At 46.7% G+C, this 27843-nt stretch overlaps 1 protein-coding gene across 1 annotated transcript; it reads right to left on the bottom strand.

Moving 5' to 3' along the window:
* Positions 1-81: 81 nt before the first annotated feature.
* Positions 82-26779, bottom strand: LOC117394732 (ankyrin repeat and BTB/POZ domain-containing protein 3-B-like). Its single transcript, XM_033993238.3, has 18 exons — positions 26508-26779; positions 23886-24862; positions 19337-19462; positions 16158-16365; positions 15249-15401; positions 13804-13969; positions 13386-13475; positions 10618-10719; positions 10423-10510; positions 10072-10207; positions 8491-8699; positions 8081-8259; positions 7528-7633; positions 6358-6460; positions 5843-5924; positions 4201-4269; positions 3161-3274; positions 82-2680 (listed from the first exon to the last, which is right to left on the bottom strand). Exons 2-18 carry the CDS (start codon positions 24796-24798, stop codon positions 2471-2473), a joined length of 3054 nt encoding a protein of 1017 aa, XP_033849129.3. The 5' UTR covers positions 24799-24862; positions 26508-26779; the 3' UTR covers positions 82-2470.
* Between the last annotated feature and the right edge of the window lie 1064 nt (positions 26780-27843).

Below are 27843 nucleotides of genomic sequence, written 5' to 3'. Positions count from 1 at the left end.
TTTCTAAAATGAATCATTATCGAGAGATTAATAGTTATGAAGCATTGTACAGTCCTATCAACAAGCAACCACAGCAGCATGTTTAAATATCTGGCTTTAATTTGTCAGCTTTACAAATCTGTACAAAACATACAAAAAAATCAATTACAATAAATTAAATTAAATTAAAAAGGAGAAACTGTAGAGAACAGAAAAAAAAACTATGTACAATATTGCACAACTATTAGGAATATTAACATTTAGTACCAAACATTTTAAAAGGTGGCTCAGCTGAAAAAACTATTACAGAAACAATAAACAAAATGATAAATTAATGGCAAGAACAATAATTATTACAACAACAACAAGAACTACATGAGAACTTGTGCCAGGAAGTGTTTAACCATTTGGGAAAGTAATACTGTAACACTGAGAAACAGCCTTCTGGTCGGTCTGTCTGTCTGTCTGTCTATCTATCTATCTATCTTCTATTGTAACACAGAAAGGGCTCTGCATGTAAATAAAGTCTGGGTGTTGTGTGTTTTGGTGGTGGTTGGCAGGGACGGGGTTAATTCCTCTCACTGCCAAAAAAATGTGAGAATGTGGCTGTTCCCAAACGAGGTAACTGGTGTTGATTGGGAACAGCCACAAACTATAAAAGAGAGCTTCCAGCTCCATTAGGGAGAGAGATCACCAGGAAGCTGGGATAAGAAGAGTTTGGTTGTTTAAAAATAGGGAAACTGTTTTGTTAGTGTGTGTTGACAGGTAAACGGCTTAGCCGTCCTGTGTGTTAGTCAGGGACCTGTTAAAGTGAAGGTAGGCTCTACGTTTGAGCTAGGCTTTTGTTTCGTTGGTGTTAAAAGTGCGCAGAAGCACTCAAAAATCAAAGGTCTGGGTCTATGTTTTCAAAGGGCAAACAAGCTGACGACAGAGAGGCTACGTTACATATGGTGGCAGCGGTAAAAACGCGCCCTACTGACCCAGCACAATAAAATAAATAAATAAAAATGGAAGAGCTGCGAGAGATGATTTGGGCAATGAAAGTGGCCGCCGCTGCTCAGGAGGAGAGCAACAGGCAGTGGAACGGGGACTTCCAGAGCCGGAACCAACAGAGCTGGAGTTTATGTTCCAGAGATGGGTGAGGTCAACACCTAAACCAGAAGCCCTGCTGTCTCCAGTGCCTGAGGGAGAAGCCCCGCTGTCTCCAGCGCCTGGGCTCCCCCTGCCTTTTGCTGTGCTTCCCCTGGTGGCTCAGACATCTCTCCGCTGTGGCCAAGCCTCGAACCTCTGTCTGCTGCTCCTGCCAGATCACCGGCCTGCACACCTGTTACCCCTGTCACTCCATTGGGTTCCCTCATCGCCGGTTTTCGGTCCCTACCCAGAAGCGCCGGAGGGACCGACCCATCCTCAAGCTCGCCCGCAGGAAGGGGCGAAAATGGACTTTTTTGGACTTGAGGGTGGGTGGTTATGTTTTGGGAGGAGGGGTGGCTGTCGAATGGCCAGTGTGCTACGCACAAAGGGGAGGCAGTGTAACACAGAAAGGGCTCTGCATGTAAATAAAGTCTGAGTGTTGTGTGTTTTGGTGGTGGTTGGCAGGGACGGGGTTAATTCCTCTCCCTGCCAAAAAAATGTGAGAATGTGGCTGTTCCCAAACGAGGTAACTGGTGTTGATTTGGAACAGCCACAAACTGTAAAAGAGAGCTTCCAGCTCCATTAGGGAGAGAGATCATCAGGGAGCTGGGATAAGAAGAGTTTGGATGCTTAAAAAAAGAAAACTGTTTTGTTAAAGTGTGTGTTGACAGGTAAACGGCTTAGCCGTCCTGTGTGTTAGTCAGGAACCTGTTAAAGTGAAGGTAGGCTCTAGGTTTTTAAAGGGCAAACAAGCCGACGACAGCGAGGCTACGTTACACTATCTATCTATCTATTTATATGTATCAGACATTGGTTTGCATACATTTATTTCCTCCTTGTAAAAATAATGCAAACATATTTCAGCTGGATAGACCATGACCAATGCTAGCAGTTCCAGGAAATTCAGCATACCATTTTTTTGCAGGGCACAAAACAAATGCAGCCTTGCCTGAAATGTTTAAAAGCAGATCCCAGCTTCCTCAGTAAGAAATGTGACATGTGTGACTCCCACACGGCCCCAAAGAGGCTCAGGTGAGGAGGCTGTTCCACAGTGAGCGCGCTCCAGCCTGAAGCAGGGATTTCTGGCTGAATTGTTTCCTATTTTTTGAGAACACCCCTGAAGTGAAACAGCCCTCCCCCTAAGAGGTCGCAATGTGGTCTCTTTGGTGCAAGCAAACATTTTAGTGCCTCAGTAAATGTGCAGTAAACATTGCGATCTGAATCATAATAGCATCCCTGAACAACATATTGAAATGAAGCACGTCGCGCCCGCACACGTACACACACACATAGTTCTGCCAGCGCAGTCAGGGACTGGCTTCGGCTCTATGCACAGTTTCACACAGCCGCCCCATCTCCGCTACACCATCGTCTCCTTGGAGGACGGCTGGTAGATGGCGTGCATTCTGGAGGCCAGGGTCTGGAGGAGGTCGTGAGACAGGCTCTCGTCCCCTGCAGTACCGTCCACGCCGAGCAGGAGGTGCCGGAATGAGCTCACTTCCAGCAGGGCAGGCATGTTTTTCAGAAAGTATCCCTCACAGAACACCTTCAGCTCGGAGGCCTTGTACAGCTGGAAACAATCAATCAATCAATCAATCAATCAATCAATCACTTCATTAAAAAAGCAAATATTAGGTTAAAAGGTAGGGCTTTGCGGATTGCTTGTGCTGTTAAATGCAGAGTAGAGAGCTGCACAGAGAAGATGACATTCCCAAACAGGTGCAGGAGGGCCACAAGGCACAGCAATGAGCGCTAGTATAGAACTATTTGAATTTAAAGAGTAAGCAGCAGGGTTGCAAAAAATATAGCGTTGCACATCCCATCGTGCTGCTAAAACTGCTTAAATAACTTACCTGTAATTATTCTGTTCATTGTTAACATCCTGACCACTTTTTATACTTAGAACTTTAAAGTCTGTTTCAAAGCTCTTTTCAAAATAATACAGAACACTTTACTGATTGCACACCGTCAAAATAATGCAGTGACGTTGACTGATCTATCCATTTAGGAAACAGCACGCTGTGCAAAGACGATGAACTAGTAAAGTTACCTTGGCGTGCCGGTATACTGAGACAATCTCAGCTGCGTAGATGTTTTTGGTGCAGAGAATCTCACAGTGTCGTTTCAGGGCCTTCAATCGAAAGAAACTGGCTGCGCGGAGAACCTGCGCGTGGAGAGAAGAGCAGGGAGAGCCTGGGGTGAGTGGAGCGGTCACTACTGTACGTACAGTAAGGGGCCTGGATCACTCAGCTGTGCATGCAGTGGCAAACATGCAACACAGGGATGGAAATAAGGCTCCCATTGCATAGCAGTTCATCCATTCCTGGTTTTACTATAAGTTTAATAAGACAAACCTGAGCTTGTTGCCTATACACTGGGACTAATCAAGCACATATTAAAACCTGAAATGAGTGAAACTGCAGTGCAATAGGAGTCTTATTTCCATCCCTGCAACAGATCATGAGTTAAAACTATAAGGAACTAGACAAATAGACAAACGTTTTGTACACTGATGAAGAAAGCACTGCCCTAAAACACTGGTCTACTTGACTTAGTTTCTTACGGTTTTATCTTCCGATTTTAATTTAAAATTTATGGACGATTATTATTATTATTATTTGTTTATTTAGCAGACGCCTTTATCCAAGGCGACTTACAGAGACTAGGGTGTGTGAACGATGCATCAGCTGCAGAGTCACTTACAAGTACGTCTCACCCAAAAGACGGAGCACAAGGAGGTTAAGTGACTTGCTCAGGGTCACACAATGAGTCAGTGGCTGAGGTGGGATTTGAACCGGGGACCTCCTGGTTACAAGCCCTTTTTTTAAACCACTGGACCACACAGCCTCCTGTACCAGATCACAGATCAAGTGGGTTCAAGTGTCAGTACCAGATCACATCGGTTCAAAATATCGCAGCTGCCCCTTGACTTGTATCAGTCCTGCAGGTCTTTCCCGCTGTGCTAGGTATGAATTCTTGCCCCGCTTTTTAACATCACAGAATACAATAAAAGTCCAGTGAGTAGAGGTCTGTTAAAGCTTTGGACCCCAGTGAGTTCAGCTCTAATTAGGTTCAGTAAGGGAGCCTTACGTCAAGAACTTGATGCTTGCTGATGTGTGTCCCTTCAACACCTCCATTATAGATATACTGCATCACCACCTGGAATTAAACAAAGAGCAAACACATCAGAACCTGTGGAAGAGAGAAACCGTTCTCAACACTGCTGAATGCTGGCAGTAACACCACTGCCCACAAGAGGGAGCTGTGCATCACATATTCTTGTTCATTACACCGTGTAACAATTTTTTTTTTTTTTTGGTTCCTGGGTAGTAAGTGTTATTTCCTAATTGCTTATGCCTCAAAAGTATAGAAAATGGCTATTATTCCCCACAAACTTTGCTTTTGTGACCAGGACGGTGATATTTTGAAATTTACCTATTTTCCAGAACATTCCAGATAGATTCAGTGCTGAGTAAACTTGGAGTAACTTCTAGAACTTTCCAGTAATATAAATAGTAGTATAAATACAGGGGCCTTAAGCCCACCAGTTCAGTTTAGTTCCAGCTGCCTAAGTGGATACATATCTGCATTTTTCTGAGATGGCATCAAGGTCATAGGAGACTTCAAAATGGTGGCATTCCTGATGGGTCTCCAAGGCGGTTTTACCAAGTTTCCCTGCTATCTTTGCCTTTGGGACAGCAGGGACACCAAGGCGCACTACCACAGGCGGGACTGGCCACAGCGGACCGAGTTCTCTGTGGGGAGGAACAACGTCAAGTGGGAGCCACTGGTGGACCCCCGGAAGGTGCTGATGCCACCACTGCACATCAAATTGGGCCTTATGAAACAATTTGTCAGAGCTCTAGATAAGGAGTCGGCAGCCTTCAAGTACCTTCAAGACTTATTCCCTAAGCTGTCTGAGGCAAAGGTCAAAGCCGGTGTCTTCGTCGGACCACAGATAAAGAAGATCCTGGAGTGCAATGAATTCCCCAAGAAGCTCACTAGTAAGGAGAAAGCGGCTTGGAACAGCTTTGTCGCAGTGGTTCGGGGCTTCCTGGGCAATCACAAGGCCGAAAACTATGTGGAGCTGGTTGAGACTCTGGTGAAGAACTACGGCACAATGGGCTGTAGGATGTCCCTCAAAGTCCATATCCTTGATGCTCATCTTGATAAATTCAAGGAGAACATGGGAGCGTACTCGGAGGAGCAAGGCGAGCGCTTCCACCAGGATATACTGGACTTTGAACGCCGCTACCAAGGACAGTATAACGAGAACATGATGGGAGACTACATTTGGGGGCTGATTCATGAAAGTGATTTACAGTATAATCGTAAATCTCGAAAAACTACTCACTTCTAAATCTTTTGTAGTCATTTTTGTATTACTTTAGTATAAATACATGTTAATTTGGATTCATATGTTGTTTTTTTCTGACTATGTGAATGAAAAGACACAAATTCGCCCGTTTTCTCATTGGAAATAGGTAAATTTCAAAATATCACTGTCCTGGTCACAAAAGCAAAGTTTGTGGGGAATAATAGCCATTTTCTATACTTTTGAGGCATAAGCAATTAGGAAATAACACTTACTACCCAGGAACAAAAATTGTGTTACATAGTGTTATACACGCAGTGCTTGTAATACAACAGGCAGGCAGGTCACCACAGCACACAAAGGCACAGGAAGACCCCAGGACAGGCTGTTCCTGTTTGGAGTCTGGACCTTGCTTACCTGAAAGCCGGTGTATGTCACGTCCCGCACCTCAATGTGGCTCGTAGACTCAGAGGAAGCCACAGAAATAAGACTCTGAAACCTGTCAACCAATACATGAAAAACGTGTTCAGAATCAAACCCCTGAGACCTGGGTACGTGTCACAATCAAACTCCTGAGACCTAGGTACGTGTCACAATCAAACTCCTGAGACCTGGGTACGTGTCACAATCAAACCCCTGAGACCTGGGTACGTGTCACAATCAAACTCCTGAGACCTAGGTACGTGTCACAATCAAACTCCTGAGACCTGGGTACGTGTCACAATCAAACCCCTGAGACCTGGGTACGTGTCACAATCAAACTCCTGAGACCTGGGTACGTGTCACAATCAAACTCCTGAGACCTGGGTACGTATCACAATCAAACTCCTGAGACCTGGGTTCAAGTGTCACAATCAAACTCCTGAGATCTGGGTTCAAGTGTCATTATTGAAATGGTCTGATGCAGCACTGGGGTAATTTATAAATGTTACCTCGAGGACGCAGCCGCGAGCAGCTCCTTGTGTGCATAGTAGGGCTTCCCTTCCACCAGGAAGGTGACATCTGACATCTCCTTATTGTTCAGGAACAAGGGATCTACAAAGAAGAACAGCCTGTTATTCACTGCGGTGCCTGCACCGAAACATATACTCCAGCAAGCACATGGACCTTTCCAAGTGAAGAACTGTGAGCAAGTACTGAAAACATATACTCCATTAAGCATATGGACCTTTCCAACTGAAGAACTGTGAGAAAGTACCCAGGTGGAGTTGCTGCTGCTTGTCTACACTGTGCCCTGGTGTGTGATGGAGAGCAGTGTTACCCAGGTGGAGTTGCTGCTGCTTGTCTACACTGTGCCTCCCTGGTGTGTGATGGAGAGCAGTGTTACCCAGGTGGAGTTGCTGCTGCTTGTCTACACTGTGCCCCCCTGGTGTGTGATGGAGAGCAGTGTTACCCAGGTGGAGTTGCTGCTGCTTGTCTACACTGTGCCCCCCTGGTGTGTGATGAGAGCAGTGTTACCCAGGTGGAGTTGCTATTGCTTGTCTACACTGTGCTCTGGTGTGTGATGGAGAGCAGTGTTACCCAGGTGGAGTTGCTGCTGCTTGTCTACACTGTGCCCCCCTGGTGTGTGATGGAGAGCAGTGTTACCCAGGTGGAGTTGCTGCTGCTTGTCTACACTGTGCCCCCCTGGTGTGTGATGAGAGCAGTGTTACCCAGGTGGAGTTGCTATTGCTTGTCTACACTGTGCTCTGGTGTGTGATGGAGAGCAGTGTTACCCAGGTGGGGTTGCTGCTGCTTGTCTACACTGTGCTCTGGTGTGTGATGGAGAGCAGTGTTACCCAGGTGGAGTTGCTGCTGCTTGTCTACACTGTGCCCTGGTGTGTGATGGAGAGCAGTGTTACCCAGGTGGAGTTGCTGCTGCTTGTCTACACTGTGCCCTGGTGTGTGATGGAGAGCAGTGTTACCCAGGTGGAGTTGCTGCTGCTTGTCTACACTGTGCCTCCCTGGTGTGTGATGGAGAGCAGTGTTACCCAGGTGGAGTTGCTATTGCTTGTTTACACTGTGCCTCCCTGGTGTGTGATGGAGAGCAGTGTTACCCAGGTGGAGTTGCTGCTGCTTGTCTACACTGTGCCTCCCTCGTGTGTGATGGAGAGCAGTCTTACCCAGGTGGAGTTGCTGCTGCAGGCCAGTGTCGGGCACAGCAGGGATGGGGTACGGCCCGTAGCACCGGCTGAAGATCGCTGCCAGCTGCTGGAATGTGGATTCAATCTGCACCAGGGAATAAACACACACGTAAACAATTACTATATGTGATATATATATATATATATATATATATAGAGAGAGAGAGAGAGCGAGAGAGAGAGAGAGAGAGATGTTTTTACACCACACTCCAGTTCAGTCTCTTCTATTGCAATTTAATAAAATAAGTAATATGGAAATGGCCCAAGGGCAATCTCAATTAATAGAGGGCCTACTCATTAATTGCTAATTGGTTTGATCCATAACTATAAAACAACTCAATAGTGAAACTTTTATCATTTCATTTGTTTTTTGTATTTCTAAATGTACTTCTTGGTTTAATAGCTGCTGTGTACAGCTCTCTGGTATGCTGTTGGACATGAAAGGCACTGAATAAAAGTGCACAGTATTGCCATTTGTATTATTTATCCATGGTATACAATTGAAGCAAGCCGCCCTGTGTCTGTCCTGTACCTTGCTGTTGCGGAGGATCTCGAAAAGGATCGGCAGTCCTTGAGACACCATCTCCTGGCTGAACACCTCCCTGAGCTCACCGAACTCTCCCAGCAGGCACTGCGTCACGTCCCAGCGGCGCTGAGAGAAGGCGCTGCGCAGAGACTCCAGCCACGTGTGCAGGGTCCACGGCACGGCTTCTAGAGGACCAATACCACACAACACATTACAATCTGCTTCAGCAGGCAGCGATCTGATCAGAGGGACAGATACAAAACTAAAACAAACAAACAGGCACACAAGAACAGCTTACAGGAGCATCAACGTATTTCAACAACAAAAAAAAAAACTCTTGCAGCATTGCTCCAGCATAACATTTCCACTGCACACAGGATGCAGGAGCGGTCAGGTGAGAAGCGCGGATGTCCCACCTTGTCTGTGCAGCTCCAGGGTGATGTCAAGAAAGCCATGCTCCGCACTCTGGTACACGGCCTCCTGCAGCACTCTCCTGCGCACCTTCCCACTATGGCTGGGTCTGGCTGGGGTGGGGAGACCTTCCCCCTCTGCTAGGATATCCTCCAGGGACAGGATATCACTGCTGTGACTCGCCGGCTGGGACAGCAGCTTCCGCAGCACGTTCCTGATGAGGAGACACAGACACGGCCGTCAGACTGGCCACCTCACACGGCAGCACTGCACTGCTTTCACACAGGTCTGATATAGCAAAGCACAGGGCATGTTGTACTGTAAGTTAAAGGATAAAGCAATCCATCTCCCTGCTGGGTTGTTACACACATGACTGAGGGTTATCACCTCCAGATTCAATTACAGAACTCTACATTCATTGAGGAAACTTTCGGTGGCTTTCTCAAGGGAGGTAACGTTTATGCAGGTCACTGTTAAGCATGAAATTATCGCTCATAAGCTGTGTATGTATGTGAGTCTACAGCATGGCTGTTGAAATACCATGTGCATATATACACTGTTGGAAAACATGGAACAAGTATTGAATAGCAGTTTGCTACACATGAGGAATGACAGGGCTGTATTCATGTTATTTTTCTGAAAAGTGATTTAACATTGGATAGAAAAAAACTGTTAGTTCCAAAAATGCAAGCACTGCTGTAATAGATGAAGGCTGGCTATATACTCTGGGTATATAGATACTTGCACTGCATTGACTCCGAGCAAGCAAGAAATAATAGCAGCTTCATTGAGCAATGGATGGTAGCAGAGAGCTGAGAAAAACACCAAGTTAACGTATATTTAACTATATTTAAACAACCGCACATTAGAAGTAAATTGAAGGCAATATGGTAGAGAAGTTACCCTGAAGTTATGACAACTGAAAAGGATTCTTTTGTGTCAAAGCAAATGACTGGCCAGCAGCACAAGGCTGTACAAACAAGTCCTTTGACCTCCAGCCCTGACATGAAAGACGTTTGCCCTTCGGGGAGTCCACTGTGGGGTATAAAACTAATTAAACAGGTTTTTGCTTAGAATATACAGCTGGTGTATGAGGGGGTCATAAAGCTAGTCTTCAGGGGGATCTGGAAGGAGCCAGATACTTCAAAGGGGCTGATAAGAGATTTGTAGATTTGTATAAACTAATCAAGAGAAACTTGTTTTTTCCTGATTGGAGTGCACATGGTACATAGTGACCGGAATAATGCATTGTCCCTTTGCCATTGGTTGAGTGTTGTAGGAAGAGGAGGAGAGAGACACCTATGCAGAAGGGTATTTAATGTCATGTAAAAGAAGTAACAACTAGTAATCGGTTCTATACTTGGACTGGTTTCCCTGCATGTATGAAATAAACTTAACACTGATTAAGAAATGGCGTCTGTGCAGTTTCTTAAGAAACATCGATACTCACGTTTTAAGTTACATCATACACTAGGTTGTGTCCTTATCATCTACTGAATGCCACTAAACCAATGAATCTGTGCAATAACCATAGCTGATATTGAGGGATGAGGCTGCACTGCACTCTGTTTGGCATTGCCCCTTACCTGTGCCCGTGCGCTGCAGCCAGGCTGAATGCATTGGTGGTCCCATGAATCGACGCCCCCACCCCTCCCTCACAGGCTGACCCACACAGGGGGTCCGCACCGTGCTCCAGCAGCAGGGAGACCAGCTCCAAGTGACCTGCGAAAAGACAGGAGATCAAACAGCGTTCTCAACAACATGATTACAGCACAGGGGAGTCCTTTACATGGCTTTAGACGTTTACAACTACCTATCCAGATCTTTAAATTAAATGATTGTTACCCAGAATACTCCTGACCCACCCACTGGCAGTTTTGCTCATAAAAATTACAGAAACACCCTAATCCAGACTACTGTGCATATGAAATACTAACCCGCTGCTGCTGCAAGCTGTAAAGGAGATTCCGACATCACTCCATCGGTGACACAGCCGTCCACATCGGCACCAGCTTCTAAAAGCAACTAAAAACAAAAGACAGGAATCATTTGGCTGCTCACTGGCAATGGAGCAGAAAGAACAGATAAAAGCACATATGCAGAACGACAGAAAGTATTTTTTGAGAAAGTACCTGAACCACAGAGATGTGGCCGAACGCAATGGCGAACGCGAGTGCAGTCCTGTGCCTCATCTCGGGGTGAACCGAGGGAGCCCGCTGCAGGTTACTGGGGACCTGGAAGAGAGGAGAGGGGAGCAGGTCAGAGCTGTGGAGAGGGGAGTAGGTCAGAGCTGTGGAGAGGGGAGCAGGTCAGAACTGTGGAGAGGGGAGTAGGTCAGAGCTGTGGAGAGGGGAGCAGGTCAGAGCTGTGGAGAGGGGAGTAGGTCAGAGCTGTGGAGAGGGGAGCAGGTCAGAACTGTGGAGAGGGGAGCAGGTCAGAGCTGTGGAGAGGGGAGCAGGTCAGAACTGTGGAGAGGGGAGCAGGTCAGAGCTGTGGAGAGGGGAGTAGGTCAGAGCTGTGGAGAGGGGAGCAGGTCAGAGCTGTGGAGAGGGGAGCAGATCAGAGCTGTGGAGAGAGGGCAGGTCAGAGCTGTGGAGAGGAGCAGGTCAGAGCTGTGGAGGGGAGTAGGTCAGAGCTGTGGAGAGAGGGCAGGTCAGAGCTGTGGAGAGGGGAGCAGGTCAGAGCTGTGGAGAGGAGCAGGTCAGAGCTGTGGAGGGGAGCAGGTCGGAGCTGTGGAGAGGGGAGTAGGTCAGAGCTGTGGAGAGGGGAGCAGGTCAGAACTGTGGAGAGGGGAGAAGGTCAGAGCTGTGGAGAGGGGAGCAGGTCAGAGCTGTGGAGAGGGGAGCAGGTCAGAGCTGTGGAGAGGGGAGCAGGTCAGAGCTGTGGAGAGGGGAGCAGGTCAGAGCTGTGGAGAGGGAGCAGGTCAGAGCTGTGGAGAGGGGAGCAGGTCAGAGCTGTGGAGAGGGAGCAGGTCAGAGCTGTGGAGAGGGGGGCAGGTCAGAGCTGTGGAGAGGGGAGCAGATCAGAGCTGTGGAGAGAGGGCAGGTCAGAGCTGTGGAGAGGAGCAGGTCAGAGCTGTGGAGGGGAGTAGGTCAGAGCTGTGGAGAGAGGGCAGGTCAGAGCTGTGGAGAGGGGAGCATGTCGGAGCTGTGGAGAAGGGAGCAGGTCAGAGCTGTGGAGAGGGGGGCAGGTCAGAGCTGTGGAGAGGGGGGCAGGTCAGAGCTGTGGAGAGGGGAGCAGGTCAGAGTTGTGGAGAGGGGAGCAGGTCAGAGCTGTGGAGAGGGGGGCAGGTCAGAGCTGTGGAGAGGGGAGCAGGTCAGAGTTGTGGAGAGGGGAGCAGGTCAGAGCTGTGGAGAGAGGAGCAGATCAGAGCTGTGGAGATGGGAGCAGGTCAGAGCTGTGAAGAGGATAGCAGGTCAGAGCTGTGGAGAGGGGAGCAGGTCAGAGCTGTGGAGAGGGGAGCAGGTCAGAGCTGTGGAGAGGGGAGCAGGTCAGAGCTGTGGAGAGGGGGGCAGGTCAGAGCTGTGGAGAGGGGGGCAGGTCAGAGCTGTGGAGAGAGGAGCAGATCAGAGCTGTGGAGATGGGAGCAGGTCAGAGCTGTGAAGAGGATAGCAGGTCAGAGCTGTGGAGAGGGGAGCAGGTCAGAGCTGTGGAGAGGGGAGCAGGTCAGAGCTGTGGAGAGGGGAGCAGGTCAGAGCTGTGGAGAGGGGGGCAGGTCAGAGCTGTGGAGAGGGGGGCAGGTCAGAGCTGTGGAGGGGAGCAGGTCAGAGCTGCAGAGACGGGGGCAGGTCAGAGCTGTGGAAGGGAGCAGGTCAGAGCTGTGGAGCAGCCACTGCACAGAGAAGAGGGGGCTGAGCCTCATGAAATTAAGCCTCCCATACACCCAAAGGACCACTGTGTTGTGCACTAAAACATCTCACAATACAAATTGTGATTGTTCTACCTGTATCCAAGAGGGACTGGTGACAAACAGAGGAAGGGACCTGAGGATTGCGACACCCAATAGACACCAATCAACATCCACTGAATAACCCAGGGGGCGCAGGGAGCTAGCTGTTAGGATGAATCTGAATGTGTTGCCACACCCTAAATAATTATGCACTCAGCCACCTGACTTCTAAAGAAGAATTCCATGTGGTTTTGAAAAAACAAAAGCACTGCAGCCTGTTGTTGTCGACTGTGGGAAACACGCTGCTTATTGTAGAAGTGTTTTATTTACAGCGACATTCTGCATGTGCCATATCTGCAGTAAAAATCCCTTTTCTGGCTTGTACCAGGCTACACCTTAAATCTTGCATTGTTGAAACTGAATCAGACAGTGACTGGTGATGAGCAATACAAGGAAAAAGCTCCTATCAAAACGTGAACCCACACACGCCTACACTTACACAACAAAGTGCATCTTCAGCACACAAAAACTACTACCATACATTCATGACTCTCTTATTAACTCGGTTTAAATGTCATGAAAACCACAAAAAAACAGCAAAATTAGTGAAAACACAGCTACTTTAATTTATGTAATCTTTAATCTAACTTGAGAGTGCGGTATACTTGACAACTGCCTGAATTGAGTAACAAATTGAAAGAGAAACCATGTAATACAGAGATCATAGTACTAGTAACCCTTCAGAAAACTGGACTGCAGCCTTTAATTAACTCTTGAAAGAAGAACAAACCTGTTTGACTTTACAAAAGTAGTCTCAACCCTGTAGTGTTGTGATTAAAGTGCTCTCAGGCACTCTCAGCTGCTTGTTTCTCACTTTTGTACATTACTGTGGAGTTTTCATCTTTCAAAAAATAGCACTTAATTAACAGGAGTTAAGCCTGGAGTACATGTTTTGAAACTTTGACCCAAAGCTACATGCTGTAGGACTCATTCCCAAAAGTGCTGCAGTACCTGAACATCAATATCAGCTCCGGCTTCCAACAGCACCTGGACCATGGCTTCGTCCCCAGCGGCACAGGCATACATGAGGGGGGACAGGCCCTGGGGAGCAGGAACACACACATACATGAGAGGGGACAGGCCCTGGGGAGCAGGAACGCACGCATGCACGCACACAAACACGTGCACAGAAATGGAATTTATAAACAAGCAAAAAAAAATCAAAAGAACCCACTGAAAAAGAGTTCTAGTGGAAACATTCGTCTGGGGTTGTCTGGTGTACTTGACATTCATTATGTTTCTTTTTGGTATTTCTTTATGTGAAAAAAGCTTGGCAAACCAACAGAATCACTGTGCAAATGAAGCACGTTACCAGCATGATTGTTTCCTCCTCTCCCTGTTCTACCGCAGGACTGCTCTGCCCTCTTACCTGCTCGTTCAGGGAGTTGATCCCCTCCGGTCCCAGCAGCGCCTCCGCTGGCTGCACCAGGTCAGTGCGGCCGCAGCTCAGCATGCGGAAGGCCAGGTTCCACCTCAGCTTTTGCTCTGCCGATTGGGCTTCAAGGCGCTTGGAGGCGTAGAGACTGCATTCCACCCTGCCAGGACAGCAGACAGAGACAGAGCACAGTCAAAGCATGTCCCAGAACACAGGCAACAAACACCAGCCAATATACACTACAGAGCAGCCCACTGAGGGCAGCATTGACGATACACTCCCCTCCCTAATTCATGGTGTTTGCAATCACACCCAGTGGCTCTGGTTTCTCTTGCTCCTGTACTGAGTCATTAGCATTTTCCCCTAAATCTGCAACAAACAATGGCTGGTGTCACTGCTAATGCAGGGTGCAAAGCGGACCACCAAGGCAAAGGACCGTGTCAGCAAAGTGTTTAATTGTGCTGGAGGGATGCATTCCTTTTCATACTCGGTGCTTGGTTGGCAGCTTTTTCCACATCCAGGACTGCACAAATTACTTTTGACATTTTGCAGGGGTTTCAATTTCTTTATCTGGCCTCAATAATGGCTCTCAGTACAAGAGATCTCTCGGAGGTTTGATAATTGAAGAGTTTCAGAGCCAAAAGCTCAATCCTACCAAGCATGTCTTCGAAACCAAAATATAGGCGGAGATAATCTGTGTGTGTGTGCCTGGGGCACACTAGCTACTAAAGAACAGCCCCTTGTGCAGCACTAATGTGAATATAACACACCAGTGAATATACTGACATCTAATAAATGTGTTTATGAAGGAACTGCGTGCATAGCAAATACATAATTCTATCTGTTATGAACTGTATGCATGTTGTGTATACATACACATATGTACAGAGAGCACAGATCCAAACACACAGTGATTATACACACTGTTCATTCATGCATAGCTACAGTCTCATAGCATGAGGCAGCAATGTAATGAGCCTGTGCTCACACAGCCCTCTCATGATGTCATGGTTTCTTCCTGTCTGCATGTCTGAATCAGCATGTGGGACCCCATGCAGTAGCTCCCCACCCAGCCCAGCAGCAGGGAGATATACACAAGTGCTCATTCTCCTGCTGTACACAGTGTACTATTGCGTTATCAAACACACTAAACACTTCCCCCGGGCTGCATTGAGAAACAGCATCCCACACACACTGTGTTACTGTATTCAGATATACACAATTGAGACACAGGGTTTGGACACAGGGTGACGGAAGGTGTCCCAGTAGATGCCAATATCTATTGGGACACCAATAGGCAACTAGAACTGAAGACTGAGCCATTGCAGTAAGAAACTTCAACACATGATAACAAGATAGATAAGGGAATAGTAAAAAACACACAATGAAGAAACGCATGGGATTTGAAGGCCCTTCCTCTTGTGTTTTGTTTTGCTCACCTGAGCTGTCGTGGCTCACAGTCCACTCCGGGCAGCAGCAGTCTGGCTGCTTGCTGGACGTCGTTGCTGTCGATGGTCAGGCTGTGCCGGTGCTCGGCGTGAGCCACGCAGACACGGATCCACTCCGCCACGGGAGGCAGGGACACGTAGGGCCTGGAACAGCACAGGGGCATGAGCTCAGTAACACGGCACACAGCCACGATTCACCTCCATTCACTCCCAGCACGGGCCGGTGCAGCCCTCTGCTTTCTAATCTCATACTGAGCCCTGCAATGACACTATACTGACGAGCCACAACACTGCCCAGGTCCCTCACTGAAATCACTTCACCCAAGCAGACCCAAAACAGCAACTGCAGGTTACATCTCCCTCCACAACTAGAGCACTACACCCTCCCCAATCCCAATACAGCACTACACCCTCCAGAACCACCTCTACACCCCGATCCCAATACAGCACTACACCCTCCAGAACCCCCTCTACACCCTCCCCGATCCCAATACACCACTACACCCTCCACAACCCTCTCTACACTCTCCCCGATCCCAATATAGCACTACAACCTCCAGAACCCCCTCTACACCCCACACCCCCTGGTCCCCTCACCCCCTGGTCCCCTCAGCTACTCACCCCCTGGTTCCCTCACCCCCTGGTCCCCTGGTCCCATGGTCCCCTCAGCCCCAGTCCCCTCAGCCCCTCACCCCCTCACCCCCTGGTCCCCTCAGCCCCTGGTCCCTTCACCCCCTGGTCCCCTCACCCCCTGGTCCCCTGGTCCCCTCACCCCCTGGTCCCCTCAGCCCCTGGTCCCCTCACCCCCTGGTCCCCTCAGCCCCTCACCCCCTGGTCCCCTCACCCTCTGGTCCCCTGGTCCCCTCATCCCCTGGTCCCCTCACCCCCTGGTCCCCTCACCTCTCGCTGCACAGCTTGACCCTGGGGGGCTCTGTGTTGGGGTTCTCCCACTCCATCTGCTGGCAGCGTGTGTAGTAGTAGAGAGCGTGCAGGGCCTCGGGCTCCCACGACACGGGCCCCTGCTTGAAGTGCAGCTGGAAGGCCCCCCCGCTGCCGCTCTGAGCTCCCAGCTGCTGCAGGAAGAACATGGCGTTGATGACCAGGGAGCCTGAGAGGGAGGAAGACACTGTTCATTTAAAGCAGTTCAGAGCACACTTCACTGGACCTGGTGCTCAGATTCCAGTGGTTCTGAAGCCCAGTAGTGAGTGCCATTACTAATATCAACAGCTGAATTTAAACATGTGATCTGAACGTATTGATCGAGTTTGTAGTTTAGAATCGGAAAGTGTAAAGTTATCCAAGATGACAACATTCTAGATTTCATTATTTAAAACACATTTTTAATAACTCATAAGCTTTATGAATAGTACCCGATGTTTTCGAAGCCAGACCACCACCCGGCACTGTGACCCTGAAGGGAAGTTTTGGTGCTGGAATCTGACATTTGCATTACAGCTTGATCCATTCCTTGTTTTACTATGAGTTTAATAAAACACACCTTAGCTTGTTACTTACACACTGGGGCTAATCAAGCACAAAAGAAATCACTAAGCAATAGGACTCATATTTCCATCCCTGTGGTGTACAGAATAACAGAAAGAGGTGGGAGTGTCTGGATCACCGATAGAGTCGAAGGGAGGGTGAGGTATGGTTTAGGAGAGAGGTAACCTTTGAGAGGAGAGTCAGTCCTCTCCAGCGTTTGCTATGAAATCATGCTTTCCTGCAGATGTTCTGAACAAAGACTATTTGCAACCCTGCTGCTGAGAAGATCAGCAGGCCGGCATACCTGTGTGTTCTTCCTGTGAATGAGCTCAGTGTGAAACTAAACCAAACCACATCCCTGCGTTCTGCTGAAACTGCAGACCACACTGCTCTTCAAAATAGAAGGCGAGTGACGTGTTCTGAGCAAGCACACACACACACAGCCTGCTAAGGGTACAGTGGGAGGGGAATTCTTTTTAAAAAATCACCCCAAAGAACACAAGGGCATTTTGTTTCGATTCTTTACATGCTGCACATCATCTGATTTCGAATGAGACACCACAGAAAGCTGCTGTTCTCAGGAAAGCGCTTTCATTTCTGCTTGGCAGCGTCTGTGATGATGATTTTTGGAAAGTTATTTTTATTTCGGGACGCATGGGCTGGATGTGTGATGACTGGTGAATGATTCACCCTACAGACAATAGGCTATTCCTACAGCTTCACAGTTACTACTTATCTAGATTGAAGCCAGTCAGACCCACTCCCAGACTTCTTATACAGCGGATCTTGAACTATGAAGTTCAGGTCTTACTCAATAAAGATCCTCAGAAACCTGTGAATAATCTAGCGAGGAATGTTTTTAAAAGTTTAGAATTGGTTTCTGTCTGACCTAGAATAATTCTTGTTCTAGGAAATGGTGTCTTTGTTCCTTAAGCAGTACTCTTCCTGTGGGCCCTGGAGTTTCAAAGAGGTGTAATAAGCCATTGTGGGGTATATGCTTCCAGTGGTCTGCAATTCCCAACGGGAGCAGGGGTGCTTCTGTTTGTTCAGTATTGAATGTTGTCCAGTTTTTCAGGGACTTTTTTTTAAATCAAAAGGTGTTTTTATATACTTTCCGTACAACATGAACAGAGAGGACAGCTAACTGCATTCCGGAACAGTACATTCACTATTTATTAATCATGGAAGAAAAAAAAAAAGAGACGGAAATACTAAATAAACACAATCCCACACACAAGACAAGAGGGGGATTGTAACATTATAATGTCCTGGCACACACACACCAAGAGGGCAGCGCTCCATCAAAGAGGTATCTGAGCACAGACTGAAAGTCACATTGTTTACGCTGGATTAGTATCTGTCACGGATAACTAAGTTGATAGGGGGAAATCTAAAAGATGAAAGCGCTGTACTGTGTGATGATTGATGGATATACAGCACAGTGCTGTTCTGTGCTAGGTCTCTGGGAGTGCAATCCTTGTTCAGAAAGTGCACTTCATTCCCCAACCCAGCCCAACTCCCACTCAACAGCAGAGAGCAAAAACTAAACTAGAAGCAATGTATGAATGAGTTGCAAACTATACATAGCCTACAATTCATTTTTATATTACAGTGTTGCTGTCCTGATAGCGGCTGGGATGAAGTTACATCTGATACCATCATTGTCCTGCTAAAGTCTCATATTCATCACTCATAATGAATTAATAGGACGCATTGCTATTGCTGCCGCCGAGTCTATTCTGGAGAACACACAGGAACACACCTGGAATGCATAAGGTTTGCTTCAATTCATTTGTAAGTAGCACGTACTGCAGTGTCTAGAGACGAGACTCAAAAAGTTACTGACTGCAAAGAGATTCTAGAATCACAAACACAAGCACGGAATGGGATTCAGGGGCTCTCTGCTATTCTTCAGTCATTCATTCAAGTTTTATAACATTTAGACTAACATGTGTTTTATTCTCTTTTCACAAAATAGAAATGATGCTCATGTCAATGATGCTTTGGGCTTTGTGAATGTCCTGTCTATTCTTTAATTGTAAGTCAAGTCCCCACTGAAACCTATTAGCAGCAGCTACACTTGTAATTTCACTGAGAGTGTAGATCTGCAGTCACAATGTCAATGGCAAAGCATTGGAACCATTTAAACCACAGCAGGTTCTGCATAAACACAGGAAGTATGTCAATATCAGGGTTTCGTCTGTTTTTTATTTAGATCTAATGACTTCTAATATATACTTTCTCTTGCACTCTTAGTAAAACAGACCCACACAGCGAAGAGTGTGTGAGAAATACACTCTCAACTTGATTAGAGGTTCCCACCGAACACTGACATGAAATGTCTTATGAAAGTTTCCCACGGTACTTTTTGCAGTTTTCCGAGGTTTTTCCCATGGCTATACAACGTATTTACCACAGTTTACCTTATTTGCCATAGTTATTAATATGCTTTACTATAACTTGCAATTACCTACAGTGCTTGCCTGTGCTTTACCGTGCTTTATTACATTTTGCTGTGCTTGTACTTTAGAACACTTTTATAAGAGAGGGGCTACATGCACTGCGCTGGTCTAGTTGAGTAGATTGAGAGCACTCACTGAGCTCCGCCACGCTGCCCACGGACGTGGTGAGGAGGGTCTGCAGCTCCGCGTGTCTGAAGAGGGCCCGGGAGCCGGGCTGGCCCAGCGTGTGGATACTCAGGTAGGAGGGCAGGGAGGGAACGCCTGGGGAGAGACAGAAGGAAGGAAGGGGTTAATGGACGGCCATGCAGCAAACAAGCACAAGGGATGGAGAGGATGGCTCTGTATAACTAACAGCTTTAGTATATGATTGAAGGTTTGTTTCATTATGATCTGCACTGTACCTTCACAACGCAACCCCTGCAAACCAAGGTGCAACAATACAACAGCGTCTCCACCACAGATAGACACAGTCTTCCAGGAAGCATCGTGAACACTGTGACATCAGCACTAGAACATGGACAATACAACAGCGTCTCCACCACAGATAGACACAGTCTTCCAGGAAGCAGCGTGAACACTGTGACATCAGCACTAGAACATGGACAATACAACAGCGTCTCCACCACAGATAGACACAGTCTTCCAGGAAGCAGAGTGAACACTGTGACATCAGCACTAGAACATGGACAGTACAACAGCGTCTCCACCACAGATAGACACAGTCTTCCAGGAAGCAGCGTGAACACTGTGACATCAGCACTAGAACATGGACAATACAACAGCGTCTCCACCACAGATAGACACAGTCTTCCAGGAAGCAGAGTGAACACTGTGACATCAGCACTAGAACATGGACAGTACAACAGCGTCTCCACCACAGATAGACACAGTCTTCCAGGAAGCAGTGTGAACACTGTGACATCAGCACTAGAACACGGAGAGGGCTGCCGGCATGGGGCGGGGGAGGGGTGTTGTAACACATTGTCTGTATTAACTTTAATTTAGACAAAGTGACTTATTTTTAATTATTTTTCATCCTTCTCCGCTAAATATAACACCAGGTTTTCAAAGAAACACATCAATAAGCGGCCTCTCGTTTTTTCTTATTCTGTTGTAATATTTAGGCTGTACTGCCCACAGCAGTTTTTCACGTAACCAGTTTTACAGAGTGCTGTTCAAAACCATTGCAAAGACATTTAAAAAGCAATTTAAACGTGATCTGAATGACGTGAGCTTAGGGTGTTAATATCAGTCTCCCCGTGTCCAGGGAGGCCTGTTGGGTGTTAAACCTGCCTTGGCTTTGTTACAGTGTTTCCAGATAGATCTACTGCAAACTGCACCATTTACACGTACAAGCATACTGGGGATGCCAGATTCACAAAGAAGGGACCAAACAAAATCCGTGTAACTAAACTTCACAGAGCTTTTCTCAAACAGTAGAGCAAAACCTGTTCAAGTAATACAGTGGCTGACATCTCTGAGTTAGTGAATTGAAACATGTTTACACTTGCCCCCACTGAATATGCCATACCTCTTTCAAACTGGGCTTTACACTGTGAAGTTTAAAAACAGTCCCCTTATTTATTTAAATGTTACTGATGCTGAAATCATTTCAGGATGGAGGAGGTCAAATGGGTGACTCACAAAGTCAGAGGTATTGAGCAGAGATTGAAAGTCACATTGTTTGTAAGTGTTTGTCGTAGCCGCTGAAGAGAGAGGACGTCTGATCTTTCCATTGAAGATGGGTGACAATTAAGAATAGACATCGAGAGGAAGCTGTATCAGCTTCCTGCACCGCTCTGCTGTCTGCACAGGTGGAGGAGGTGGAGGGGGTGGAGAAGAGGGGGCAGTCTGACAGAGAGGAACGCTTCAGCATCCTGCTCATGTACGGAGGGCCTCAGTCAAACCACTGTCAAAAGTACCGGCTCCAAATGTGATCAGACTCAGAACTACCCAGATCACAGACATACAAGCAAATACACCACAGAGTGTGACCGAGCTGCACATCTCACACAGGGACACGAGCTCACACACTTAGCATTAACACACTCGTCACATACGTACTGGAATGAATGCTGGAATAACAAAGGGCTAATACAGCCTTAGCAGCATAACACTGTGAGTTTAACAAGACACACCTGAGCTTGTTACCTATACACTGAGGCTAATCAAGCTTGTATTAAAACCTGGAATGGGTGAAACTGCTATGCAATAGGAGTCTTATTTCCATCCCTGCATATACATACTGCAATAAATGCTGCACTTTGATATTGCAGCATTATACTGTAACTGTATAAACAGGACTATGATCAGAAGTGCCACAGTCAATGGATAGAGTTTGGGAGTTTTGATTTCATCCAGGCAGTAGACTCACACATAGACACAGATGACAAAAATATACATGCAAACACACACACACACACACACTCACACACACACACTCACACTCACACACACACACTCACACAAAGGTCACTGCGGTCACATGCAGGAAGCTCTGAAGCCTAAGCAATCAGAAAGTCGTAATATGAATCCCATTCATTTCATTCTGCTGGGATAAAAAGCCCTGGTGAAAACGGCTGAAGTCAGCGTAATCCACTGGGGGGCCGGCCGGGCGTGAGACAGATCTGTGCCTCCGCCAGCCCCGACGTTCCAGAACCAAACAGCAGCTCCATTGTTCCGCACATGAGCCGGGCTTAACCACTTTCAAAGCACCTTTCACCTACTGAGCTGTGGCAGCATTGTTTTAATGAAACAGCTCAACTCAGCATCAACTGGGGGGTAGAATGAGAATTCAGTTTACAGAGAGAGGCAGGCAGGCAGTGTGAGTAAGTGAAGGACTGGGAGTAGAAAGAGATGCAGGTTCAAAGCCAGCGATTAAAGCAGTTAGCAAGTTAACTTGGCAACACAATCTCAAAGATGGTATCCTGGTAAAATATGTCATATTAACTGCAAATCCACTAAAGAGACTGCCATGCACTGTTACGTGTCTGATTTCCATAGCCCTTGGTACTGCAGACAATCCTCTAGTAAAAATCAGTGCTAGACCTATCACTAAACTGAACCTGACAAACCTCTGGAGAACTCCTAAAGATCTGATAATGACACCAATTAAACCCAAAGTGGAATGACTCCCCCAGATCGGACATGCGTACCCCCACTTCAACCCTGACTCTGTATGACAGTGGGGCACCCCGACCAAACCTCAACAAGGTAGAGCTCCCCTTGCAGTCAGCTGCACCCTCGCAGGCGGGGATGTGTTCAACTGTGGGGATATCGCACGTACACACACACACACAGTGCAGCTGAGACACTCCTAGACTCCTCTACAGAGTTCTCAGGAATTGTGCATCGCCGCAGGGATCAGAGTCAAACCTGTTTGATGAGAACCAGCCGAGAAGGAAACAAGTCCACTGCAGGTGCAGGCAGTGTGTTCTTTCTATAGTAAGATCCTGGAACTTATTAATCTTTCTACAGAACCTTCCCTGGACAAAACAAAACACATGGGCAAGAACGACAGAAAGACAAACTGTGCCACCAGTGTAAAGTTGTGGAAGTTTCTGAAATGCATCAAAGCAATCAACCCAAAGTTGATCCTCAATTCACACAGATCTCTTTGCAGACCTGTATTAAATACAAGTGTTTAGATAAGTGGGCATGTGAATGAAAATGTGCATGGTTACCAAGAACCTGCAATACGTCTCTACTTTTGCAATAGGATGCACGTACTGCTCAGGATCACTTACCAAAATGTAACCATAGTATGCATGACTTTATCTTGAGAACTAAGCCTTCCACTTTATCTGAGTCGACTTGATTTTCATGAAGTGGAATTATGTCAAAACACTTGTGAAACAGACAATAGACACTGCCTGCAGACCCATTCAGCCCATCAATCAGTTACAGTCACAACACTGCTCACAGGAAACACATGTCAGCCAGGGCAGAGGGGTCGCAGGGAGGTCCCAGAGGGGATCAGAGGAGAGGTGGGCTGGAGAAGAACTTTCACTGCAATTTCAAAAGTGATCCATCTCCGGGGCTGAGTCAGCAGCAGCCTGGGGCTGCACTGTCAGGTATTGTGGGCTGTTTTTCAGCTGCATGCTGCAATACTCAATCAACCCACTCAAGAAAGTAGGGCTCTCCATGCCAGTAAACTACCCTCTTGTCTGGTGTGAAACTTTGTGTTACAGTCACAAATTGTAATATGACAAATATTACAGGCTTTCTGTTTAGTTTTTGTCACCTGCACATTGCTATTAACAATGTGCAGGTCTGCAGTGCCTACCCTGTGATAGACCATCACTGCTCCCACAGTCCATGATTCGGTTACTGCTGGCTTGTTCTGACATGCACCAACTTTTCTTTACTTCTAAGAAGCACCAAATATATCATCTTGAACACTTGCGTCATTTCCTGTTTATCGGTTCTAGGAAATGTTATGCGGTTTAAAAAAAGCACAACATTTCTGAACCACATGGTATTTGGAAACACTTTTGAATTCTTACAGTTTCAGCTTTACAAAAACAACTCAGGCAAGCACAGTCTGCCAGTCCTCCTAAAATGCAGCCGCGTATTAATAGTGAAACAACACCAGCACCACAAGGTTTACAAGCACAAGGAGATCTGCCCAAACCGACAGACTGAGGAGGAGAGGGGCTGCGCGGGGACCGAGTGCTTCTCTTACCGTAAGCGTTCTTCCCGCAGGACAGATGTTGGTAGGGCTGGAAGAGCCCCCACAGCTCTGCATCGTTGTTGAGAACGTGCTCCAGGGCTTTCTCATCCAGGCTCCCTCCAGACTGAGCAGACAGCAGCCGGCCGCACACCTCCTCCAGCAGGCTCTCCAGAGCGGCCGCCAGGTAGATCGCAGCGTGCTCGTGTATCCGGGGGGCCACCTTGCTGTCCACCAGCCAGCGGAACATGCGCCCCACCGAGAACTGCAGCCCACACAGGGCGCTCTGCCCCGTGGAGAACGGCTCCACAGCGCTCATGTTGTAGAGGGACAGCGCCCGCACCCCGGCGGCCACGCAGGCCTCCGACAGCGTCCAGGACAGGGTGAGCTTGGCCGCGCTCTGGACCTCCAGCTTGGTGCACTTGGCGCACTGGAGACTCAGCCGCTGGGCTTCCCTGGCGATTCGAAGCAGGGCTCGGCCCAGGCAGGTGGAGAGCTTGCAGAGGAGGCCGGCGGTGGCGCAGGGAGGAGAGACGCCCTCCTTGATTAAGGAACTCGGCTGGCACTTCCTCATCACGCTCATCATCTCCTCCTCGCTCCAGGGCACGTAGTCCACAGGCGGCAGCTTGGGGCACAGATCCAGCCCCTCCAGGCCCTCGGACTGGCACTTGTGGCAGCCGTTGTTGCTGCTGCCGCTGTCCTGGCTGAAGCCCACGTCTCCTGGGATGGTCCACAAGCTGCCACCTTGACAGGTGGGAGGGTCCAGGCTGGTGGGGGACAGGGACAGGACAGAGGACCTGCAGGACCCTGCCATCCCTCCATAGCCCGAGTCCAGAGTTAGATTCTCAAAGTTCTTAACTGGGGTCTTGTGCTTGGATGACATATCCGTTAGGAACCCTGTACCCTGAGACTTGCAAATTCCAGCCATGACCCAGACACCGAACTCGCTGGAAACTTCTTGTTGTTTTTATTTTTTGCTGATTAAATATCACCTAGAAGGAAAAAAGGAAAGGAATATTGGTTTTATAATATATTTTCTGTGCCGAGTATCACCTGATTGGAAAGTAACATTTATTTTGTAAGTGTCACAGCCACACAGCGTTATCTAACAGCAGACACCTGCAGTGGACTTTCCCCTGTTCTCATAATCACGTCATTCGATGAGCTTCGGAATTTTTCCACAAAAAAAAAATTGACTGATGGAGAAGTGAAATTGAAAGCATTATCGTCTGAACTTCAAATTAATGGAAAAAATCACTGCTGATCAAACAAGTGTAAAACAAGGTCTACCTATTTCCTCTTATAGTTCTGCCAAACACTTCTTTAAAGCATTCAGCATAAACTTGTGACCTTTTACTTTAGCGGAAGCATCCTAATACTCAAAACGACACGTAAAGCAGTATTCTTGTAGTCTGTCTTCCACCACACAGATCAATGCCATCAGATATATACCATGTATTTTGTCCCTTTCAAGTCATCATTCAGTATTAGTGCTAAACATATCCCTACAGTATTCCCTGTAATAATTCTAATACTTATTTTAGTTAAAAAACAAACAAACCGTGTACTTTTATTTTAGGGCTGGCACACTGATAATATACAGAACTTGGCTTGATTAACCATTAATCACAGTTGGGTTTTTAGAGCATTTTACAGCACTTGGGGGAATCACCAATATAGCCTCCCTGGTGATCCCAGGGTTACTCATAATGAAATACGTGGTAAGTGAAATCCATTGCAGCTCTTACAAACATCTCGAGTTTGTATCAGACGGCTGGCTATAGGTTGATCAAATCAACCCACAAAGTAATATCATTCTTGCACCACAAGATTTCAGCGGGCAGATCATTAGCCTACAGGCCCACTGTGCGTCGCGTTTTGTATTAAAAATCACACACGGGACTTGGGTTCGCATTTTAACCTTTTTGTTTGGAATGTAAAATGCAACATTGCCCCTGAATACTGCAGGTTATAAGGAAGTAAGCAACGCAAGCTTGTAACTGAAGCCCCGGTGCCTGGCGTGTGATATTGTGCAGCGAATAGACAAGCCCGTGCCTGCGTGCAGATTCGCGTTCAGCTCATGTTAGGAGCCAAACTATGCAAAATCATTCCATATTCTTATGGGATAACAGAATAAACTCGCTCCCACAGAGAACACCGTTCACAGCAAAACGTTCATTACAACAACAACAATAATAATAATAATAATAATAATAATAATAATAATAATAATAATAATAATAATAATAATACATGTAAGCATTCTAAACATGTGCACAAATACGCAGATTAGAACAAACGCCGACCTTAGTTATAAACTTGAACCCATCATTTAGACAATTGTTATTTTATTGTTTTTTTTTGTATTTTTAACAACCAATGAGCACGTCTGGAATGGAACTCATCGCGCGCTTGGTTCCACTGCCTCCCTCCTGTGCTGCAGTTATCATTTAACTGCGAAAATAATTATTACTCAAAATATAAAGAGACGTCTGCTTTTATTAAACAAGCTGCCCTATTCACACAATAATTAACACAACTTCAAAATTTAAACAGCAAACATGTGTGAGCTGTGACGGTAGCATTTACCTGGGTAATAACAGTTGAACTAAAAAGAAACAAACACTGCGTACTTACCAAGTAGAAATGACCATTGTTTACAATGGGAAAGTGTAGTGATATACAGAGAACGTTAATGCTTTCCGTGGTATCGTTCTCTCATTGAAATGTCTCGATCCAGACAATCCTTCAAACGACCCTGCGTGTGTGCGTGTGTTACTCGCGTCTGACAGTGGCAGTGTGCTTTAAAGTTTCAATGTAAGTTTCAGCTCACTGCAGCAGTACAGAGCACAGGCGAGGCGGAGCCGTGCACCTCTGGTGTAACCGCCTGTCAGCCAGCTCGATGAAACAAGTTCATTCTCATCCGCCAGCAAACTTTTCAGTCCTGACCTGTTCGCTCTCGCTGAGTCAACCTCAGTTCTGTCAAACTGTCCTGTGTACGGGAATGTTGAATGTGAAGAGGAAATATTACGCAGCACGATTAGACCTGTGGCTGGTTTGTTTTTCTCGAGACATCCTTATAACAATATACGATCCAGCTGTGCTGTTATTTTGTGGTACGCGTTAAAAAGTGGTACTGCGTTTGCCCGGGCACGCTCACATGATTTTAGCTCAGAAAACAAGGAAACGCCCATCTGCACGGGGTACAATGTTCTGAGTTTTAATATATATATATATATATATATATATATATATATATATATATATATATATATATATATATATATATATATATATATATAAACGAGTACGCGTACCACATTCTGACGACGTACCGCTTTCTGGCCCTACACATGTGGTCTAGATTCGGAGCCTCGTGCTGTATTGTAATTGTTTGTTTGTTTCTTTTTTAAATAGTAATGTTTTAAATACAAAGATGCATATACATTACAAAACAAAACAAGAAACTCGCTATATCCAAGGGTTATTATATTGCATATTAATACAGAAATACAGCAGGCTACGCGAGTGCTAAGTACTTCTAGTCCAGGTGTGTGCTAGTTTGTTTAATTTGCTTATGAGTAACATCCTGTAAATCTGTACAGTAAATAAGAACACTTTGACCTCAGCAGGTAAAGGAGTGGCAACCAACACTTTAAAATCCACTGTAATTCATCCAACGAGAGATTTTAATAAGCACTGGTTAGCACTCCTTTAAAAGCAGTAATGGTGGCGGTGTGCTGTACTTTCATTGATGTTTTTTTTTATGATACTATGTACAAGGATTATAGGATTATAACTGAAAGTAGTAAAAACATATAGGAAAATGCCTTGCTATCCCCCACTCTGTGTACACAAGCAACATGCAAACAAGCACACTCTGTCACCCGTATATCACACGAACTCCAACAGACAACACAGGCATTTTAGGATTACATTTTCACTGGAGTTCAGCAAGAGAGAAACTTTGATT

The sequence above is a fragment of the Acipenser ruthenus genome, chromosome 30 (assembly GCF_902713425.1).
Source record: "Acipenser ruthenus chromosome 30, fAciRut3.2 maternal haplotype, whole genome shotgun sequence".
NCBI classification, from domain to species: domain Eukaryota; kingdom Metazoa; phylum Chordata; class Actinopteri; order Acipenseriformes; family Acipenseridae; genus Acipenser; species Acipenser ruthenus.
Note: the sequence above shows the minus strand (reverse complement) of the source record. Positions and strands in the feature narration are given on the sequence as shown.